Below are 20,321 nucleotides of genomic sequence, written 5' to 3'. Positions count from 1 at the left end.
TGGGTGGGTTTGCGGATTTGTAAATGATTTGGTCATGCCTCCCCCAACCCATGTACATTTCCGCTTTCTCCCGTACATAGACTTCAGTCGACAACCCTAGCCTATATATCCCAGGGAGTTACTACCTCTTTGTATTTCTGTATTTTCTGTATCGCAGAATGCTGATGCCAGATACAGTATTCTGTTTTGCCATTGGTATCATTTGGTTGGTCATACATTCACAGCCAAAAGTGAATCACTGTAATCATACAGTGACTAGGGCTGTTAATTTAGAGTAGTCTGGTTGAATTAACAGGGTCTAGCAGAGATGCCACTGATATCCAAGGTCTTAAATCTGAAGCTCCTCCAGACCAGACAGTACAGAGGGGGAGTTTTTAAAAGCTGACATGTTTGAAAGGAGCACTTTCATTCATTGGGCTGCCTGATGTCGCGAAACTGAGACATAGTGTACATTAGATGCTGGCACGGTGTTCTGCGTAGTTTCACTACAGCTTTTTTTAATGTTTTGCCTACTGCTGGATGGGTCAGAGTGCCCCCCCGTCTTTTTTCTCAGACGTCCCCCCCCCCCCATCTTCATGTAAGCTGTATGTAACAGGGCGTACCAAGTCGAAGTGTAGGGTTACGAGGTAGTTATGTACAGTGCATCTGGAAAGTATTCAGACCCTTTGACTTTTTCCACATTTTGCTACGTTACTGCCTTATTCTAAAATGGATTAAATAAAAACTATTTCCTCATCAATCTACACACATTTCCCCATAATGACGAAGCTAAAACAGATTTTTAGAAATTTTAGCAAATTTATTAATAATGAATAACAGATGCATAAGTATTCAGACCCTTTGCTATGAGACTCGAAATTGAGCTCAAGTGCATCCTGTTTCCATTGATCATCCTTGAAATGTTTCTACAACTTGATTGGAGTCCACCTGTGGTACATTTTAAATTTATTGGACATGATTTGGAAAAGCTCACACCTGTCTATGTAAGGTCCCACAGTTGACAGTGCATGTCAGAGCAAAAAACAAGCCATGAGGTCGAAGGAATTGTCTGTAGCGCTCCGAGACAGGATTGTGTCGGCACAGATCTGGGGAAGGGTAACAAAAAATGTCTGCTGCATTGAAGGTCCCCAAGAACACAGTGGCCGCCATCATTCTTAAATGGAAGAAGTTTGGAATCACCAAGACTCTTCCTAGAGCTGGCTACCCGGCCAAACTGTGCAGTCGGGGGAGAAGGTCCTTGGTCAGGGAGGTGACCAAGAACCCAATGGTCACTCTGACAGAGCTGTGGAGATGGGAGAACCTTCCAGAAGTACAATCATCTCTGCAGCACTCCACCAATCAGGCCTTTATGGTAGAGTGGCCAGATGGAAGCCACTCTTCAGTAAAAGGCACATGACCGACCGCTTGGAGTTTGCCAAAAGGAACCTAAAGGACTCAGACCATGAGAAACAAGATTCTCTGGTCTGATGAAACCAAGATTGAACTCTTTGGCCTGAATGCCAAGCGTCACGTCTGGAGGAATCCTGGCACCATCCCTACGATGAAGCGTGGTGGCAGCATCAGGCGGTGGGGATGTTTTTCAGCGGCAGGGACTGGGAGACTAGTCAGGATCGAGGGAAAGATGAACGGAGCAAAGTACAGAGATCCTTGATGAAAATCTGCTCCAGAGCGCTTAGGACCACAGACTGGGGCGAAGGTTCACCTTCCAACAGGACAACAACCCGAAGCACACAGCCAAGACAATGCAGGAGTTGCTTCGGGACATGTCTCTGAATGTCCTTGAGTGGCCCAGCCAGAGCCCGGACTTGAACCCAATCTAACATCTCTGGAGAGACCTGAAAATAGCTGTGCAGCGACACTCCCCATCCAACCTGACAGAGCTTGAGAGGATCTGCAGAGAAGAATAGGAGAAACTCCCCAAATACAGGTGTGCCAAGCTTGTAGTGTCATACCCAAGAAGACTCGAGGCAGTAATTGCTGCCGAAGGTGCTTCAACAAAGTACTGAGTAAAGAATCTGAATACTTATGTAAATGTGATATTTCATATTTTTTATATTTAAATTTGCAAATAATTCAAATCTGTGTTTGCTTTGTCATTATGGGGTATTGTGTATAGATTAATGATGGGGGGGGGAAACAATTGATTCAATTTTAGAATAAGGCTGTAATGTTAAAATCTTGGTAAAAGTCAAGGGGTCTAAATACTTTCCAATTGCAACGGGATAGATAAACAGTAACAGCAGCGTATGTGATGAGTCAAAGGAGATTAGTGCAAAAAGGGTCAATGGAGGTATTCCGAGTAGCTATTGGTTAACTATTTTAGCAGCCTTATAGCTTGGGGGTAGAAGCTCTTCAGGGTCCTGTTGGTTCCATATTTGGTGCATCGGTACCGCTTGCCTTGTGGTAGCAGAGAGAATAGGTTGACTTTGGTGGCTGGAGTCTTTGACAATTTTGGGGGAGAAAGGATCATGTCCATGTTGTATACTGTAGGTGTGTCAGTGGTTTTCTGGCCAATCAATAAATAGGGCAACTGGACCACCTTTATCATTTTGAAGTGACTACTACTACAAAAAAAATATCTAATCATAAGACTATTACAAGTGACTCAAACCAGACGCTAAATGTTCTGTCCAGTGTCCTCTGTCTTCTCATTAGTTCAGATGGTGTTGTAATGGGCCTTTGTCCTATTCTGGGCTCCAGTCTGAGGTGATTTGTCAGTGCCGGTGTCCTTTAGCTCAGAAATGCAGTGAAGGAAGGGGGAGGGAGGCTGTCGATCTTCCAGTCCACTGCACCTCTCTGTAAGCGTAGTCTGTCGTAAACAGTTTGAGACTCCATTAAAGCTAATTGTTGGATTAGATAAGTGCTGTTGGCCTGCAGGGTTTTACCAGGTGAGATGGTGTCAATCTGTAGTAGGTTAATATTCAATGAATATGCTTAATCTGGGCCTGTTTTAGGTTAAACCCAGTCTCCCTCTCTCTCCTCTGCCAGGCCTTGTGGAGCACGGGCGCAACTGGTCAGCCATTGCCAAGATGGTGGGCACCAAGAGCGAGGCTCAGTGCAAGAACTTCTACTTCAACTACAAGAGACGGCACAACCTGGACAACTTGCTCCAGCAGCACAAGCAGGTACGGCAACACTCAACACAATTAATTACCAGGGTTGTGTTCATATGGGAACATAAAAAATGTAAATACAATGGCAATAAAAGAGTACACCTTATCGTCCAGGGAGTCCCTCCCGGTTTCAGTTAATTTTCTCAGTTTAGTGCTTAATGAATACACCCCTGTTCAGGTACAATGTGAAGAGGTTTGGTTCCTTTAACGTCTATTAGAACATGTATGTCTGTCACTATCTTTAATCGATTTTCTGTATTAATCAGAGGAGCAGTGAAGTTGATGTAGTCTGTTCTATAACCTGTGTTGTTTCAGGACACACGGCGGGCACGGGGAGATCGAGACCCGTCTCAGAGCGAGAGCATGGCTTCAGCTGACGACGACCAAAACCCAGAGGATAGTGATGGTCAGTCAGAGAGATGTCGCACACCATCCATCTGTTTATCCTCGCATTCAGACACACTTACACTGTCTGCACAAATACACAAACACAACCATTGTTATGAATTGTTTTTGATGATTATTTATTTACATTTGATCTGAGTGAATAAACGATGTAGTTGTGTGTGAATGAGAAAGATTTAGAGAAACGCCTCTATGGAAGAGTGAAGCGAAGTGTAAAAGAGTGAGTCCACTTCAGAAAGAGCCTCTTGAACTGTCTGTCTTCTGAGAATTTGATTTGAATTATGGCGAAGGAGCCCCGGTATTTTCTCTATACTGTCTGTAGTTTTAATGAGAGAGAAAAAAGGGATCAAATGGAAAGGGAGAAGGAGGGGGGGAAAAGCGAGAGATAAAAGATGTGAACTAATTCTGACTGCTGGGTCTGGGTTATGTAACTGTTCCTTGGCTTTGAAGAAAGCGTGTTGCATGGAACGCTGAGTGCTACTCCGCTCGTTTGATCCGCCGGGCCTCCCCCGGTTTCTTTCTCTACCCCTCTCCCACTCTCTCCCCAACTCTCTGCTCTTTTCCCCATCACCCGGTCTCTTTCTCCTTCTCCTCTGTGTCTCCTCCCTCCCCCCTCTCTCTCCCTCTCCACTTGCAGTCTTCTATCTCTCTCGGTCTTGCTCTCTCTCTCTCCACTCTTAAAGTTCTAAAATGCTGTCGTAACAGGGCAGAAAGGGCCTGTTTTGAATATTCAAATCCCTTGCCCTGCAATGCTCTGCCACGTATGGGGATAGGTTAATGCGTGTGAGTCCAGATTAAGTCTGAGACCTTTCCATTTCATCCTGTCCCTAAATGTCCTCATGAATTCAATGTCTCCTTGGGTTTGTCACAGACCGATCACTCACCGACTGTCGCTCTTGGCCATCTCTTTCTCTCCCCCTCTTTCTTCTCCCCTTCTCTCTCTTTTTCTCTTTTGGAGTGGAGTCCATCTCCCTCCAGCTTTTGGTTGTGGTAAAGCAAAGTGGCTGAGGTGAAGCAAATTGGTTTAAGGTTGAGCCTCTCACCTGACCGGGAGGAGGGAGGTAGTAGAGGCTTCCCCCTAGCCTTGCAGCCTGCTAGTTCTCTCTGTCTGTCTCTCTCTCTCTATCCCTCCTGCTGCCCCTCCTGATGACAACCAACTACAATCAGATATTTGTAAAGTTGTGTCTGGACTACAGAAGGTCACTATATTATGTGTTGTTTTTGAAGCTCTCATTGACTCCCAAGGAAACTCAAACTGTCCTCAAGGTCTTGGTTGGTTGGTGTAGCTGACTGCAGAGTGTCACGTGGTTGAGCATAGGCAGTAATGCTGCTGGGAGGGTAGTGTTCAGTGTTCTAAAACCCTGCTTCTGTCATTTAGATTATTTGTTTTTGGTCACATTATTTGGACAGAATCTTTGGCGTTCGATTTGATTCAGTTTGACCTCTGTTAGGGATTTATCTTGGCATCGACACATGCTTTTTTTTATTATATTTTTTTTATTCAATGTTCAGGTTTCTTCTCTCCATGGCAACAGTGCCAGACACAGGCAACATTGCGTGCATCATTGGTTTGCAGCATTTTTATGCATTTTATGTGGTCTGTCTTTTTATCTATACTGCATATTTTTATCCATAACATTTCTATCTGCTTGGATCAGTATATGTGTCCCTCTCCTCAGGGTCACTTCCTATGTATGCCATGCAGATTGATTTAAGTGTGTCTCACCCATGTCTTTTCCTGTTCTGTGTGCCCATAAAGGTGGAGAGAACAGCTCAGACACAGAGAGCGCCCCGTCCCCGTCCCAGGCGGACCCCTCCAAGGCCGGAGGGGATTCCCAGAGGGGAGACGGAGCTGGAGGGTCAGAGAACCAGTGGTCCGACAAGGGCCAGGCTAGCAATGGGAGGGTCCAGGAGCCCTCCTATGGGGAGCTGAGGGTCAAGTTGGAGAAGAGCCCCGAGGGAGAGGCCAGAGAGCCTGGCTCTCAGGAGGATGGGGAGAGGGCCCGGGTGGCCTATGAGGGCCATGGGCACCCCAAGAGCGAGCCCCAGGATGTGGACATGAAGCCTGGGGGGTCCGGGGAGGTGCAGGTGAAGGTGGAGCCTGACTCTGCCAAGGAGAAGGGGGAGCCAGAGAAGCAGAGGGAGGGGCAGCACTCAGACAACGACTCCAGCGCCACCTGCAGCGCCGACGAAGATGTAGACGCTGAGCCCGAGAGACAGAGGTGGGTCAGGATGATGATCACAGGGATGGCCACTTGATTTGGACTTAAAAAACAAAGCTATTTGGGTGAAGCTAATGATCTCTCAGCTGTTGATACTATCAGTATAGGGGATCAGATGAGGGCAAAATGTACTTAGATTAATTATTAAGGTGGTAAATGGTTGATATTATTAGTGGTAATTGAATCGTTCCATACAGGACTCCTTTATTATAACTCCTGTGACCGTTACCTCAACTCTTTCTGACCAGTGTGTCTCACCGTTCCTCTCCTGTCTCCCCCTCTCTCCTGTGACCTCAGGATTTTCTCTAGTATGGACAAGCCTTCGTTGCTCAGCCCTCCCGGCTCAGTGCTGATGTCCACGGCCAAGCAGGCCCACCTCAACATGCAGCAGCTCCAGCAGCGCGCCGCTGCTATCCCGCCCATGGTCAGTCACTATAGCAACCCACACTTTTCTATGATCAGATATGCCCATTCGGAGAGGCAGGCACACGGAGGCAGGCAGCAGGGTGAAAGCATGTCTTATTTAGACCAACCTCCCTGTCAAGTGAGTCCATCATCCCCAGCATTTTTCCAACCAACCTGTCAATCAATCAATTTGTTACCAATCATTAATCTTCTGTCATTCAATCAGTTGAGCAATGTGTCAGCATGGATTTAAATCAATCAAATTGTGCCCATCTTTTGTGTAATCAGTCATGCTAATGTACTGACACTGTCAAATGGTTTTCTGATGTCAATTTCTTTTCCTCCAATGGCCTCTTCTATGGTGCTTCTGTCTTTCTTATGGAATGAGATGAGACAAACTGGATTGTTTAAGCACTATGGCTGAGATTTGTGTGCAAAACACGAACACTATCAAATCTGACAACTGTTTAGCTAATGTTTTACATTTCAGTCATCCAATGTCCATTATCTTTTCTCTGGGATGGTTTAAAGTCATGCCTTAGTACTATGCGTTTAATTCTAACACTGAAGTCCAATCAACATCTACTTTTCCTGTACTCTTACAAATGTAGATCGAGGAACTTCAGGGTTAGTGGGCAATGCATCAGCCGCTCGCTTCACTTGTACTGAGCTTGTGTCCCCCCCAGTCTTCCTCACATGGGCATCTCTCCTCGCCCCCTTCCTGTAGGTGGTTCCTTTTGGTCCTGGCGGAATTTCCATAGGAGCCCCTCTCAGCGGTTTCGCCATGTTCCAGCACCAGATCACGGCTGTGCACGAGTCAGCCCACGCCGAGGAGAAACAGAGGCAGGACCAGGCTGACCCCGAGCGCAGCAGACAACCCTCCAACTGCTTCACCACCCACAGCCCCACCATAGTGGACAGGGAGGGTAAGAGAGAGTACACACCTATTTACACACCGATATCCTCCCTCTGAGCCCCTACCTACCTGAGCCTCTCAACCAACAGCAGCCTGTTTGTAGCCAATGCATTTTTTCTGTCACGTTCGCTGTAGTTCACCGTCTTAAAAGGAAATATGAGAGGAGAGAGCAGGTTCAGACTGCCACTCTAAAATGTCTTTCTGAGCCAGAACAAGATGTTAGCTGACCCCATTTCACCTCTGATGCGAACATGAAGCCTCTGATGGGGAAGGCTTGTTTTTCCTGAAATGCCTCTGGGGGAAGAGAGGGATTCTGCGGTCGACTTTTGAAGGCGCATGACTTGAGTGTGTCAGAGCAGGAGACAGTCAGTGCCTCCCAGGCAGACAGAACTGCGAGTCCATGTTAGAACTGGTGAACTGCGAATCCATGTCAAGATGCTTCTCAATCATTTTTAGTTGTTTTGGAATGAATAATCAAAATCAACAGCATGTGTCCTCAGAGAACTGAATTTCCTTAAATTGTGTTTCATCTTCTGATTCTTTGTCTATTTGTGTGTGTGTGTGTGTGTGTAATTTGTTGTGGCAGTGTTTTCATTCATGTGTCTCGGTTCTGTGTTGTGTTCTCCAGGTAAGCCCTTCCCCTACATGCCTTATGATATGAAGATGGCTCTGGAGCAGGAGGCCCAGTCTGGTCGGCCAGGCTCTCCCTACAGGCTCTCTCCCAGGGACATGAGCAAGGCCTCTCCTCAGCCCAACGACCCCAACGCCTCCCGCTACAGCGTGCCTCCAGGTAACCGCCCTCTGCTCTGTCCTCCCCCATCTGACCTCCTCTCTACCATTCACCTAGCCTGGTACCATACTGTTTGTGCTGTAGCCAACTCTTGTTCCATTGGCTAAAGCTCGTACCGTTGGCCTTATTTGTTTCGCACTCCACCCCCCTACTCTTTCCCCTTTGTCTCTGAGTAGATTCAGCTGTAGTGTAGCTGGCCTTGAGCATCTATCTGTCCCTATCATGAATTAACATTACACACACAGCCTGGCTGCAGTAAGGCTTTATCAGTATTTCATTATGGAATAGCTTGTTTTCATATCTCCCGTGTGAGCTGCCAGGGTGCTGACATCTGTGCCTTCTGTAGGAACTCTCCCAGACAAATAAAACATTTTCGATTTAGTAGAGTGCAGGGGCATGGAGGACGGGTGTGCGGTGGGGAGGAAAGTAACGGGCGTTGCTTCCTCAAGGCAGGTCACTCCCGGTCACTTTGACTCACTAACAGGGTAGAACACTGCACTCTGGGAAATCTGTGGGGGCAGGCTTAAACATCTGTGGGAGCAGCATTAGGGCAAATCAATGTTTGATCATCATGCACTCATCGATGGGCTGCTGGTAGAGCCTGTTAGTAAGACTAATGAATGATTCACTGGCTGAGAATGACAAACAATTTGGGCTGAATTTAGTAGCAAATATAAGGAATGGCACCCAAAGAAAAAATTATCCATACTGGACATCAATTGAGAATTTTTTTCCTGAAGTGTTTTTGGTGCAATTGTGCAGATACTTTTCAGTGCCTCTGGATTCTCTATTCTTGCCACACGTTTTTTTGTGTTTTCTCTTTCTTTACTCACCCTATCCTAGACAAGTCTCATGCAAAGTGACCATATTATCGAGTGTGTCACTTTCTAACTTTTACTGTTTTCTCTCCTCTCCCAGTGCTCCAGCCAGCTCCCAACCAGGTGGTCCAGAGCCTGCCTGATGGAGTCCGTGTGACTTTCTCCAGACACAGCCGACCCGCCAACATTCCATCTCCTCCTCCGCTCATTCCAACCTCCAAACCCACAGACAAGCCTTCCTTTATCCAGGGTGGCTCCATCTCCCAGGTAAGACCCCAATCCATCAGGTGAGGGCTCAGATCCAGCCAGCCCCCTGGTAAAGACCCACACAGGTGTAGCTGGACAGGGCCGTTTCTAGCATTTTGAGTGCCCTTGCAGTTGTGGGGCCCTAAGCGGCGCTTATGTCCCTTGTGCAGCATTTCCCAAACTAGGGGTTGCGACGTAATGTGGGGTCGCCTGATTTGAAAATGGGGTTATACGAGAAACTCAAATACATTTTAATTGCGCTTGGTTCTTAGAACTAGTGTTACGTCAGTAACCTCTGGCTGCCACTAGATGCGGTTGTAATAAACAGTGGTTTCTGTTTTCTTCCTACAGATGTGGCTCTATCATTTGAACGGATTATGCTACAAAATGTTATGACCCCATCACTGAACGATAAGACTCTCAGTAACACATATGGGTCTTCTGTTTCCCTCTACAATGACCACAAGCCTCATTAGAATAGAGTGGACATGAGCAGGCACTAAATCAGACTGGGAAAGAAGATCATACAAAATTATTGCCTGATGATCTTCTGAACTCCCCAATGCCTTTCCACATGTGTTTCAGTCACTTGAAACCGTACTTATTTCAGATTGAAATACTGCCAAATCTACTGTCAGACTGATTTGGAATAGAATGTCATAGCCCCAATTTTTAAAAAAGTAGGCATTTGCTATTGATGCCATCACTTTTTTTACATGGTGGGGTCACAGGCCAAAAAAGTTTGGCAACCCCTGTGCTTGTGCCTAGAAACGGCACGGTAGCTGGAGCTTTTGGTATGTTCTATTTGGTGGAAGAAGTGATCATATAGTTTTTCGGCACCATTCTCTCTTACTTATTCAGTCATAATATAGCAGTATTTGTTGTGTGATAATGATTTACTAAGAAACCGATAAGGGTATTTGCCCTTGTAGCACACGGTAGTCTGTATTTAGTAAAAGTTACTAGCTAATATGCCAAAGGGGAAACTTCGGTACATGTCACTTGGATCCACCGTTATTTGTGTACACTGCACCTTCCTTGTATTTCCCTGCTGTATATTTCCAGACAAGTTTCAAGGTTTTTCAGAAATCGTGTTTAACCAACTGGAATTCTGCGATCCTGACCTGATTCTGACCTGTCTGTTCCGGCCATTTCAGGGGACTCCTGGTACGTACCTGCCATCTCATGCTGTCTACGGTGGCCCAGAGGGGGCAAAGAGTTCTGTGGGCTCCATATCCCTGGGCCTGCCCAGGCAGCAGGACCCCACCAAGCCTGGTATGACAAGCCAGTCTGGACAACACACACACCCTACCCACATTCCCAATGACTAAACTATAATACTACTTACAATAAATGCCCAATACATGGCTCCCAATACATGTCTTCTTACTAAGTGGTATGCTAGTGTGGATATTGGAACATAGCCCTGCTGTCTATCATCATGTCCTGTCCTCTCACTGCTATTAGATTTGCATGAGAGAGGCATCTTGTTCAAGTTTAATCACATTCAGACCTGATGTGACAGTCCCAAATATCCCACTTCCCTTCCCTAATTGTCCCCTGTTCATTCTGTCCACCTCCCTCCCTCCCTCTCCCTAGTGTCCTACATTAAGCAGGAGGAGAGTTCTCCGCGTGGCCAGTCTGAGGGACTCCTCTCTCGGACGCAGTATGAGGGGGTAGTCAGAGGTGCGTGTCTGTCTGTCCATCTCACAACCTTTCAATCTGTTTGTCAACCTGTCTATCCTTCGGTGTGTTTCCCCTTTCACCGTGGTAAAGTGTGTGTGTCACTCACCAAACGATGCAGATTCCAACAGTGAATACTCAGAAACCACACCTGTGTTCAAATACTATATTATATATTTCAAATACTCAGTGTTTGCCTGCTTGTAGTGGCAGATGGGTGGGATTTGCATTTCTGGGGCTAAATATTTCAAATACTATTTGAACCCAGGTCTGTGAGAAATTTAAGAGAAAAAGAGCATTATCACAGGCTGAGGGAGAAAAGAGATAATGAAATGGAGGAGTCTGGCACCGACCTCCACCCTACCTCCCTCCAGCCCTGTTTGCACAGACCTGACAGAATGTGGCATGCTGGGGAGGGAGAGAGAGAGGGAGTGGGCCTTCACAAGCCCAAGTTCAACAAGTACCTCCTCTCACCAGCAGTCCTCATCACACCTTCTTCTACAACTGACCTCTGAGGTGACATGGGGGTGTGGTGTGAACTTCAGGCCATTGCTCTACTCTTCACCCTGAAGTGTGCATTTGTTCACTCCCCTTCAAAGATTTAGAAGCATTACATTAGTGTAGCCAGAGTGTAGCATATTTGTTACACCAATTATATTTTACATCCTTGGAGTCAACAAGTGCACAGTTCAGGGAGAACGAGGGGAAAATTGGAATTGAGCTTGAGTGATTCTGAGCAGGAATAAAATGCCAACTGTACAGCCCTCATGTATCCATGCATACCAACCTCTCTCTCTGTTGTCTTCCTTCTAGGAGGCCCAATGGATGGGGGTATCAACAGGGGAAACCCAGCCAGGGGATCAATCACACAGGTATTAGAATGACATTAACATTGCTAAACCAGTATGTGTGTCCAATCACCACCCTGTCTATGGATGTCTTATAGAACAATTTAGTTTATGATTATGTACATCTGTGTATATTCCATGAAGTAGTCTAATATTCTTGGAGCAAATTTCTTTGAAATGAAAAATGAAACATTTATTAAATAGTTTCCGGTTGCTGATCTTCTCCCTCTCTCTGGACCTATTTCTCTCTCTCCCTATCCCTTTCTCTCTTCCATGTGACCAGGGCACGCCAGCCCTGTCCGGGTCCAGCATTGCGGCTGATCTGCTGAAGGGCACCATCACCAAGTTGCCCACGGAGGACCTGAGCAACCCAGAGAATGCTCGGGAACAGCTGGCCAAGGGACACGTCATCTACGAAGGCAAGAGTGGACACATCCTCTCCTACGACGGTAAGGCTAAGTTCTGTTAGTGGTCACTCTGACTTGATCCTTTTGTAAATCTGTAAATCAGCTCCTGTCTCCGTAGCCATTAAGAACCCAAGAGAGGCCACGCGTAGCCCCAGGACAGGCCATGAGCTCAAACGCTCCTACGATATGATGGAGGTCGCCAGAGGCCACCCCGGGAGAGAAGGAGCCCCCTTCGAAGGTAAGGCGTGTGTGTTTTGTTTCCTTCTACCCTCGTCTCTGTGCATATATTCAGGCCACTGTGTGAGAGTAACTGACTGTGTGTGTGTTTGTCAGGGTTGATCAGCCGAGCCCTGCCCAGAGACAGTCCCCACGGGGACTCTAAGGAGAGGCCCATGATGACTGGATCCATCATGCAAGGTAATTAAGTTATCAGGTGTCATTACAGCTCCAAAACTCAGATGTACTGGGGCGTGAGCGAGAACCTGGCAGATCAGATAATTATAATGAAGTCAACTATCTAAATCAGTCAATTGAAAACAGCTAAATCAATTAAATTAATCAGATATGATTTTTACTATGTAAATGTAACCCACATTAAAGCTGAAATCTGCAATGACACCACTGTTAACCCCCCCAACGCATTTGTTTTTGTTTTGTTGATGAAACAGAGGAACAATGCTGTGCAATGATGTCCAAGGGAAAGAAAATGTGTTTGTTGTTTGAAGTAACTTCTTTGTTGTTGTAATATCTTGTCATTTTCACCATGTACAGATTCCAGCTTTGTGTTTTTCTCTTCCCACTCCAGGTACACCCAGAACCTCTGCAGAGGCCTATGAGGAGAGCATGAAGTACGGCAAGCAGATAAAGAGGGAGAGTCCACCCATCCGCTCCTTTGAGGGGGGGATAGGTAAGGGTAAGCCCTACGAGGGGGTGAACACCATTAAGGAGATGGGCCGCTCCATCCACGAGATCCCCCGCCAGGAGCAGCCTGGACAGGACCCCCGCAAGACCCCCGACATGGCTGCCAACATCCGAGCCTCCATGGAGGGCTCCATATCCCAGGTGTGTGTTTGTGAGAGAGAGTGAGCACATTCGTGTGTGACAGTGTGTTTTATTAGCCTGATTTGACTGAGTGCATCGTGTCGGTCTGTCCGTTGTCACCAGCAGACTCTAATCCCTCCTCTCCTCTCTCTACCAGGGCCATCCTCTGAGCCAGTCGGCCATCAAGCACAACGTCAAGTCCCTGATCACCAGTCCCAGTAGGCTGCCCCATGGTCACACCATGCCCCCGCTGGAGGCCATGGAGCGGGCCAAGTATGAGGAGAGCAAGGCAGCAGCGGAGCAGCGAGCACGCCACACCTCTGTGGTCAACTCGGCAACCTCCGTCCTGCGTTCCACCCACCAGGAGCAAGGAAAGTCCCAGCTCAGCCCGGGCATGTACCAAGATGCCGACGCCCGCAGGACCCCGGTCAACTACAGCACTAGCTCCATGTCCAGAGGCTCGCCAATGCTGGGCCGAGGACAGGAGGGTACGTCTTGTCTGACCATCCCTCTCTTAGTCTTCGCTTTCAATGCAGATGTATCCTGTCAGCTGTATCTGACTGCACCATGTAGTTTCACTGTACAGCAATCAGTTCACAAGCAATGATGTGTTGCTATGGGTCTTTACATCATTACAATTTGCCGACATTGAAAGTGTTGAACACATTTTTGTATTAGCTAGTTATGTTTACAGTTCTATATATAAATCGACTTTGTGATTTTGTATTGATGAAACCCATTTGTAATTGTGATCATTTCTCCCCTATCAAGGCTCTGGGAAGCCTGCATCCCATGACCGGAAGAGTACCATGACCCCCACTCAGAGGGACAGTGTTCCAGCCAAGTCTCCTGTGTCAGGGGGTGACCCCAACCACCCTATGGCCTCCCACAGCCCCTTCGACCCCCACCACCGCCCCATGGCCCCCGGAGAGCCCAGGTTCCACCTGCCTCCACACCTAGACCCTGCCCTCTTCCACAGGGCCGTCCTGGACCCAGGTAGGACACGCTACACAGCCACTCCAATGAACCTAAGCCAACCTCCATTAAACGACACAGTAATAGACCTGAATCCTGGAATGATAGAATGATTCTGGGTAAACTGATGACGGGTATCTTTGGCGTCTCTCATTCATAGGCACTGAATGTCCTGTCCAGTCTCAGGTTGAGTCAGTTGACGTCAGTAGGGATGCACGATATATCGGTGAAAATATCGGAATCGGACGATATTAGCTAAAAATGCCAACATCGGTATCGGGCCGATGTTAAAAACCGATGTCAAGTGCATACCTATACAACGTTGATACATGATATAATGACGCCACGTAAAATTTTGCGCTACACATGTAACACAGCATTCCTGACCTGTGCAAAAAAGTTTGCAAACACCGGCCACGAACGATGTATTTACACAACCACTTTGGTAATAAAGCATAATTTGTTCGACCGCAACTTCTGGGTTAGCTAGCTTTAGCTTGGTAGCTAGCACCAATACAACCAGCCTGAAAACAATGACCAGTAGAAACTGCAGTCATTTTCATTATTTTTAGCAATGATTTAGGAATCCTTGTAAGTATTAGCTAGGATGCCACTTGCTGTTCGCCTATTGAAATTGAACTCAAGTTCATGAAAATAAATAGCTAGCCAGCTACTTATCCCTGTTGCCCAAAGCTAACGTTATAAGCAGCCAGCTAGCTTCATCTGGCTAGTGAGGCTTGAACGGACTGGGTTATGTGTTATAAAGCTAGCCACAATAAGGATTAGGCTTAATAGTGGGATTTGCGGTTTGCCTTCAAAATAAAAGTACGTCATTGACTGATGCAAATGAATACAAATAGTAGAATTATGCCGTACTTTTATTTTGAAGGCTAACCGCAAAGTCCACTATTGTGGCTAATCCTTATTGTGGCTTGCTTCACATAGATGGGTCCGACCACAATTAATCAAATAAGAACTGTCTTATAAAATAGGATTATTTTAGATGTTATATCGGTGCATCACTAGTAAGGAGTGCGCCTGTTGTTCATATTATTGGTCTCTGTTTGCTCCTCATCTATCCTCCTCTTCCCCCTTGCAGCTGCGTACATGTTCCCGAGGCAGCCGTCCCCAACAGGCTACCACAACACCTACCAGCTGTACACCATGGAGAACACGAGGCAGACCATCCTCAATGATTATATCACCTCCCAGCAGATGCAGGTTATCCCACGGCCCGATGTCGCCAGGGGCCTGTCGCCACGGGAACAGCAACCCATAGCTCTGTCTTACCCTCCCGGAGCGCGAGGTACTGGACTCTGGCGGCTGGCTGTCCGTGTGTCCCCCTCTCACGGAGGGAGGTGGGGGGATAGTACTCAGACTGTGTGCTTGTGAATTAGTGGCTACCTTTTTCCAGACGCTCAGAAGCAAATGACCCTCACAAATTGCCTCATCATATTGATTTAGAATTTTATTTTAATTTACTATAGCTGATTTGTTTATGTATATTTTGGGGCTGCAGCTGACTACAGCTAATACTTAATTTTATGAATTGGGTATTGACAAACTTCCCGTTTTCATTTGCCCAGTGGTTGCCTCTTACAAGGTGACCACCACTCCACACAACTTTTAAAAAGCAGCCCTTAAACAAATAAAATTATTATTTTTGAGCACTGTTCAGAGTAAGGTGACTGGTAAAACCAAGGCTACTGTACACAGTGTTCATTCATAGCTCTTCAAATTGATCCTATGGATTTGGTTCATGTTGCTCACTGTTGGCCCTTTGCTTCTGTCTGTAAAAGGGATTATTGATCTAGCCCAGATGCCTCCAACTATCCTGTTGCCTCACCCTGGGGGAACAGGTACTCCCACTTTGGACCGCATCACCTACATCCCCGGAGCTCAACCCCCTTTCCCTCCTAGGCCTTTCAACCAAGCCTCCATATCTCCAGGTGAGGACCCCATCCTGCCCCAACCCCAACCTGACACCCTTCTTGTTCCTTTGTGCCCTCCTCCTAACCTCACAGCCCCTTAAGCACTCTGCCCTGCTACACTCCCCTGAGTTCTGAGAATCTGAACATACCTATACGCACCTCTATGTACCAGATCTAAATAAACACATAGTTCAGTAACTTCTCTTCTCAAAATCAAACATTCGCTTTGTTAAAAGTTCAATTTGAGATGGTACCATGCAACCGCTGTTGAAAGATTGTCTGGTCAACATCACGGTGATAGTCTAAACTTAAGCTTTGGTTGTCTTCCATGTCTTCTCCCTGGACCTCCTCAATGTCCACCTCTTGAACATCAGACTCTGAGGCATCATCTTCACTGTCACTTTCCAACCTTGTTGAGGATGGCTCGCTGTCGGGCTCAAAAAGCCTAACATTTGCCCGGATGGCCACCAATTTTTCAACCCTGGTCAGCCTGTTGCGGGATTTGGTGTGTGTGTTCCCAAACAAGGACCAGTTGCGCTCTGAGGCGGCTGATGTTGGTGCGATTTGGAGGATGATTGAGGCAACAGGGGAAAGAGCTTCAGATCCACAAAGTCCTTTCCACCAGGTGGCTGATGAGAGATGTTGGCACGACTGCCATATTGCATCCATCCCAAAGCCCTTGCTTGCAAGTGCACTTCGCCAGACTGCCAAGAGCCTTGCCCTTATCCAGGCCAAGGTGGCGAGACACGATAGTGATGACACCATAGGCCTTGTTGATCTCTGCACCAGACAGGATGCTCTTGCCAGCATACTTGGGGTTCAACATGTACGCTGTGGCGTGTATGGGCTTCAGGCAGAAGTCTTCACTCTTTTTGATGTCTTTCAGAACTGCAGTTTCCTCTGCTTGGCGCAACAGTGAAGTGGGCAGGGCAGTACGGATTTCTTCTCTTACATCCGCAAGTAGAGTCTGAACATCAGACAGAATGGCATTGTCTACCTCAATCTGTGCAATGGCTACTGCTATAGGTTTCAGGCTGCTTATCACTCTCTCCCAAAATACATAATCCAGGAGGATCCTCTTGATGGGGCTGTCCATATCGGCAGACTGTGATATGGCCATTTCTTGGAGAGACTCCTTCCCCTCCAGGAGACTGTCAAACATGACACCACCACCCCAACGGGTGTTGCTGGGCAACGTCAATGTGGTGCTCTTATTCTTCTCACTTTGCTTGGTGAGGTAGATTGCTGCTATAACTTGATGACCCTTCACATACCTAACCATTTCCTTGGCTCTCTTGTAGAGTGTGTCCATTGTTTTCAGTGCCATGACGTCCTTGAGGAGCAGATTCAATGCATAAGCAGCACAGCCAATGGGTGTGAGGTTAGGACTCCTCCGCTTTAGACCAAGCAGCCTTCATGTTCACAGCGTTGTCTGTCACCAGTGCAAATACCTTCTGTGGTCCAAGGTCATTGATTACTGCCTTCAGCTCATCTGCAATGTAGAGACCGGTGTGTCTGTTGTCCCTTGTGTCTGTGCTCTTGTAGAATACTGGTTGAGGGGTGGAGATGATGTAGTTAATTATTCTTTGCCCACGAACATTTGACCACCCATCAGAGATGATTGTAATGCAGTCTGCTTTCTCTATGATTTGCTTGACCTTGATCTCTGTTGAACTCTGCATCCAGCAAATGGGTAGATAAAGCATGTCTGGTTGGAGGGATGTATGCTGGGCGAAGAACATTCAGAAATCTCTTCCAATACACATTGCCTGTGAGCATCAGAAGTGAACCAGTTGCATACACAGCTCGAGCAAGACATTCATCAGCCTTTCTCTGACTACGTTCCTCCACTGAGTCAAAATAAACTCCTGATTCCAGGAGGACCATGAGCTGTTGCTATTAATAAGGTGTCTGATTCATCATTTTCACCTCGAATAGAAGTAGAGGGACTTTTGTCAGAGGTTGCTTGTTGTGAACGCTGAGGGAACTTTATGCACTTGGCCAGATTCTGCATCTTTGTTGCCTTCTTCACATATGATTTGGCACAGTATTTGCAGATGTACACAGCTTTTTCTTCTACATTAGCTGCAGTGAAATGTCTCTACACATCAGATAGTGCCTGTGGCATTTTCCTGTAAAGATAAGAATTTATTTTGTAAAAAAACCCACTAGAAAATACAATTCCATGTACAGATAAATAGTTAAGCAGTTAGATTAAACAACTCCTTTGTAAGATAAATGTTTTAAAATGAAACGTGTATGGCAACAGCGGAATTAACACTCAATTAGCAGGCTCAAGCAAGCTAAAACCCACATAGTAGCAAAAACGAACTAGCAGAAGTTGTTATCAATGATTTAAACACGTTTTGCTGTAGGCTACTATTTACTAGTTAACAAAAAATCATGTATGTCATATAAAATATATTCACCCCACCCAGTATCGTAATCTAAATTTACCAGAAAGCGTATAGTCCTTGGTTCAGACTGTAGTAGTGTGGGCTCAATAGCATCTCATTAGTGTGCAAGATCTTGTGAATTAGCTGTACATGTGATGGAAGAATGCACTGTGCATGCAGAGGGTTGCAATTCTATTGAATTGGGGATAGTTTAAGAAACATATGCCACAAAACCTAGAATTGCCTTATGTGTATCCCACAGAAAAGGTTCACTGTTATAAGCTAACTTTGATGAATTTAAGCAAAATTCCCCAAATTCCCGGGCTTAACTTCCCATGGAAATTTCCCGGAAAGTTTCCGACCCTTTGCAGCCCTAATGGTGTGTAACCCTGCTGTGTGTGTTGTCTGTTTCTTTGTGTCTACAGGCCACCAAGCCCACCTCGCAGCTACTGCAGCGGTCAACCAGGAGCGAGAACGAGAGAGGGAGCGTGAGCGAGAAAGGGAGCGTGATCGGGAGCACCGAGAAAAAGAGCGAGAAAGGGAGCACAGGGAGCGGGAACAGGAGCAAAGACAACGAGAGCGTGAGCGAGCAGTGGCTGCAGCGGTTGCCAATGACTACATGCGTGGAGGTGAGACTCGTCATTATATTGTATAGTGCTGTACTATGTCATCAATAATACAGAAATGCATGTGAATGTGAGCTATATAATAGTAGTTTATTTCGATTGGACCTGGCTAGACAGATGCTCTCACAGAGTTAAGGATTTATGTAGCCTGTATTTTGCACAGTGTTGGAAAAGCCATTATATGCTTCCAACTTTGAATTGTTCTTCTCTGTTATTGAAATCCGCTTCTATTTGTCCCCTAGGTCCAGGGCAGCCAGACAGACCAGGTAGCCGTGGATACCTGCGTAGCCCCTCCCCATCTATGAGGTCACAGGAAGCCCAGCAGCAGCGGCCCAGCATCTTCCAGGGAGCCAACAGCAAGGGCGTCATCACCCCCCTCATGTGAGTCTCTAAGCTTGCTCCGCTCTGGCCTGGTAAGCCCTGACCTCACCTCATGTACACTCTGATTCTTAGTGGGTGTGTGTGTGTACTGTTAATCCATTCTTATGGGCATACTTTCAGTTGCAAACCGCAACACGTCAGGAGCATACCTGCCTGCACTAAATGTTTTAATGTTATGCCGTTTGCAATGAAAACCCTGTACATGCTCACAAAACATAACAGCCCTTCTACTCTTTACCCTCTCCCTTGTTCTATATATTTACAGTACCAGTCAAAAGTTTGGACACACCTACTCATTCAAGGGTTTTTCTTTATTTTTACTATTTTCTACATTGTAGAATAATAGTGAAGACATCAAAACTTTGAAATAACAAATTTGGAATCATGTAGTAACCAAAAATGTAACCTTTGACTTGATGACAGTTTTGCACACTCTTGGCATTCTCTCAACCAACCAACTACAATGTAGAAAATAGTAAAAAATAAAGAAAAACCCTTGAATGAGTAGGTGTTCTAAAACTTTTGACCGTGTGTGTGTGTGTGCTGGACAAAAATATAAATGCATTATGTAAAGTGTTGGGCCCATGTTTCATGAGCTGAAATAAACATTTGTGAGCGTTTCGCCTTTGCCAAGATAATCCATCCTCCTCTGGCATATCAAGAAGCTGATTAAACGGCATGATCATTACACAGGTGCACCTTGTACTGGGGACAATACAAGGCTAATGTGTGGTTTTGTCATCCAACACAATGCCACAGATGTTTTGAGGGAGCGTGCAGTTGATATGCTGACAGCAAGAATGCCCACCAGAGCTGTTGCCAGAGAATTGAATGTTAATTTGGCAGTACCTCCAACCAGCCTCACAACCGCAAACAATGTGTATAGCTTCATGTGGGAGTGGTTTACCCCATGGTGGGGTTATGGTATGGGCAGGCATAAGCTACAGACAACGAACACAGTTGTATTTTATCAATGACAATTTGAATGCACAGAGAAACCGTGATGAGATCCTGAGGCCCATTGTCCAGCCATTCATCCGCCGCCATCGCCTCATGTTTCAGCATGATAATGCACGACCCCACGTCGCAAGGGTTAGTGGTTAGAGCGTTGGACTAGT

The 20,321-nt window shown here is 46.4% G+C and overlaps 1 protein-coding gene across 6 annotated transcripts in view; it reads left to right on the top strand.

Moving 5' to 3' along the window:
* Positions 1–20,321, top strand: part of LOC106603505 (nuclear receptor corepressor 1) — a 106,593-nt gene that overhangs the window by 74,152 nt on the left and 12,120 nt on the right. For 2 of the 6 annotated variants that reach the window (XM_014197279.2, XM_014197284.2), the window contains 20 exons: positions 2,989–3,125; positions 3,429–3,519; positions 5,278–5,740; positions 6,038–6,284; positions 6,873–7,071; positions 7,690–7,851; positions 8,770–8,936; positions 10,073–10,190; positions 10,515–10,601; positions 11,412–11,470; positions 11,730–11,895; positions 11,957–12,091; positions 12,187–12,270; positions 12,659–12,915; positions 13,052–13,382; positions 13,666–13,890; positions 14,969–15,175; positions 15,669–15,818; positions 18,622–18,825; positions 19,065–19,203. In XM_014197279.2, coding sequence (XP_014052754.2) covers positions 2,989–3,125; positions 3,429–3,519; positions 5,278–5,740; positions 6,038–6,284; positions 6,873–7,071; positions 7,690–7,851; positions 8,770–8,936; positions 10,073–10,190; positions 10,515–10,601; positions 11,412–11,470; positions 11,730–11,895; positions 11,957–12,091; positions 12,187–12,270; positions 12,659–12,915; positions 13,052–13,382; positions 13,666–13,890; positions 14,969–15,175; positions 15,669–15,818; positions 18,622–18,825; positions 19,065–19,203 — 3,628 coding nt within the window. The remainder of the gene's footprint in view (positions 1–2,988; positions 3,126–3,428; positions 3,520–5,277; positions 5,741–6,037; positions 6,285–6,872; positions 7,072–7,689; positions 7,852–8,769; positions 8,937–10,072; positions 10,191–10,514; positions 10,602–11,411; positions 11,471–11,729; positions 11,896–11,956; positions 12,092–12,186; positions 12,271–12,658; positions 12,916–13,051; positions 13,383–13,665; positions 13,891–14,968; positions 15,176–15,668; positions 15,819–18,621; positions 18,826–19,064; positions 19,204–20,321) is intronic. The other 4 variants (XM_014197285.2, XM_014197282.2, XM_014197280.2 and 1 more) reach the window with 4 other exon arrangements.

Source organism: Salmo salar, chromosome ssa04 (genome assembly GCF_905237065.1).
Source record: "Salmo salar chromosome ssa04, Ssal_v3.1, whole genome shotgun sequence".
Lineage (NCBI taxonomy): Eukaryota > Metazoa > Chordata > Actinopteri > Salmoniformes > Salmonidae > Salmo > Salmo salar.
This window is presented reverse-complemented; position numbering and strand designations above follow the sequence as displayed.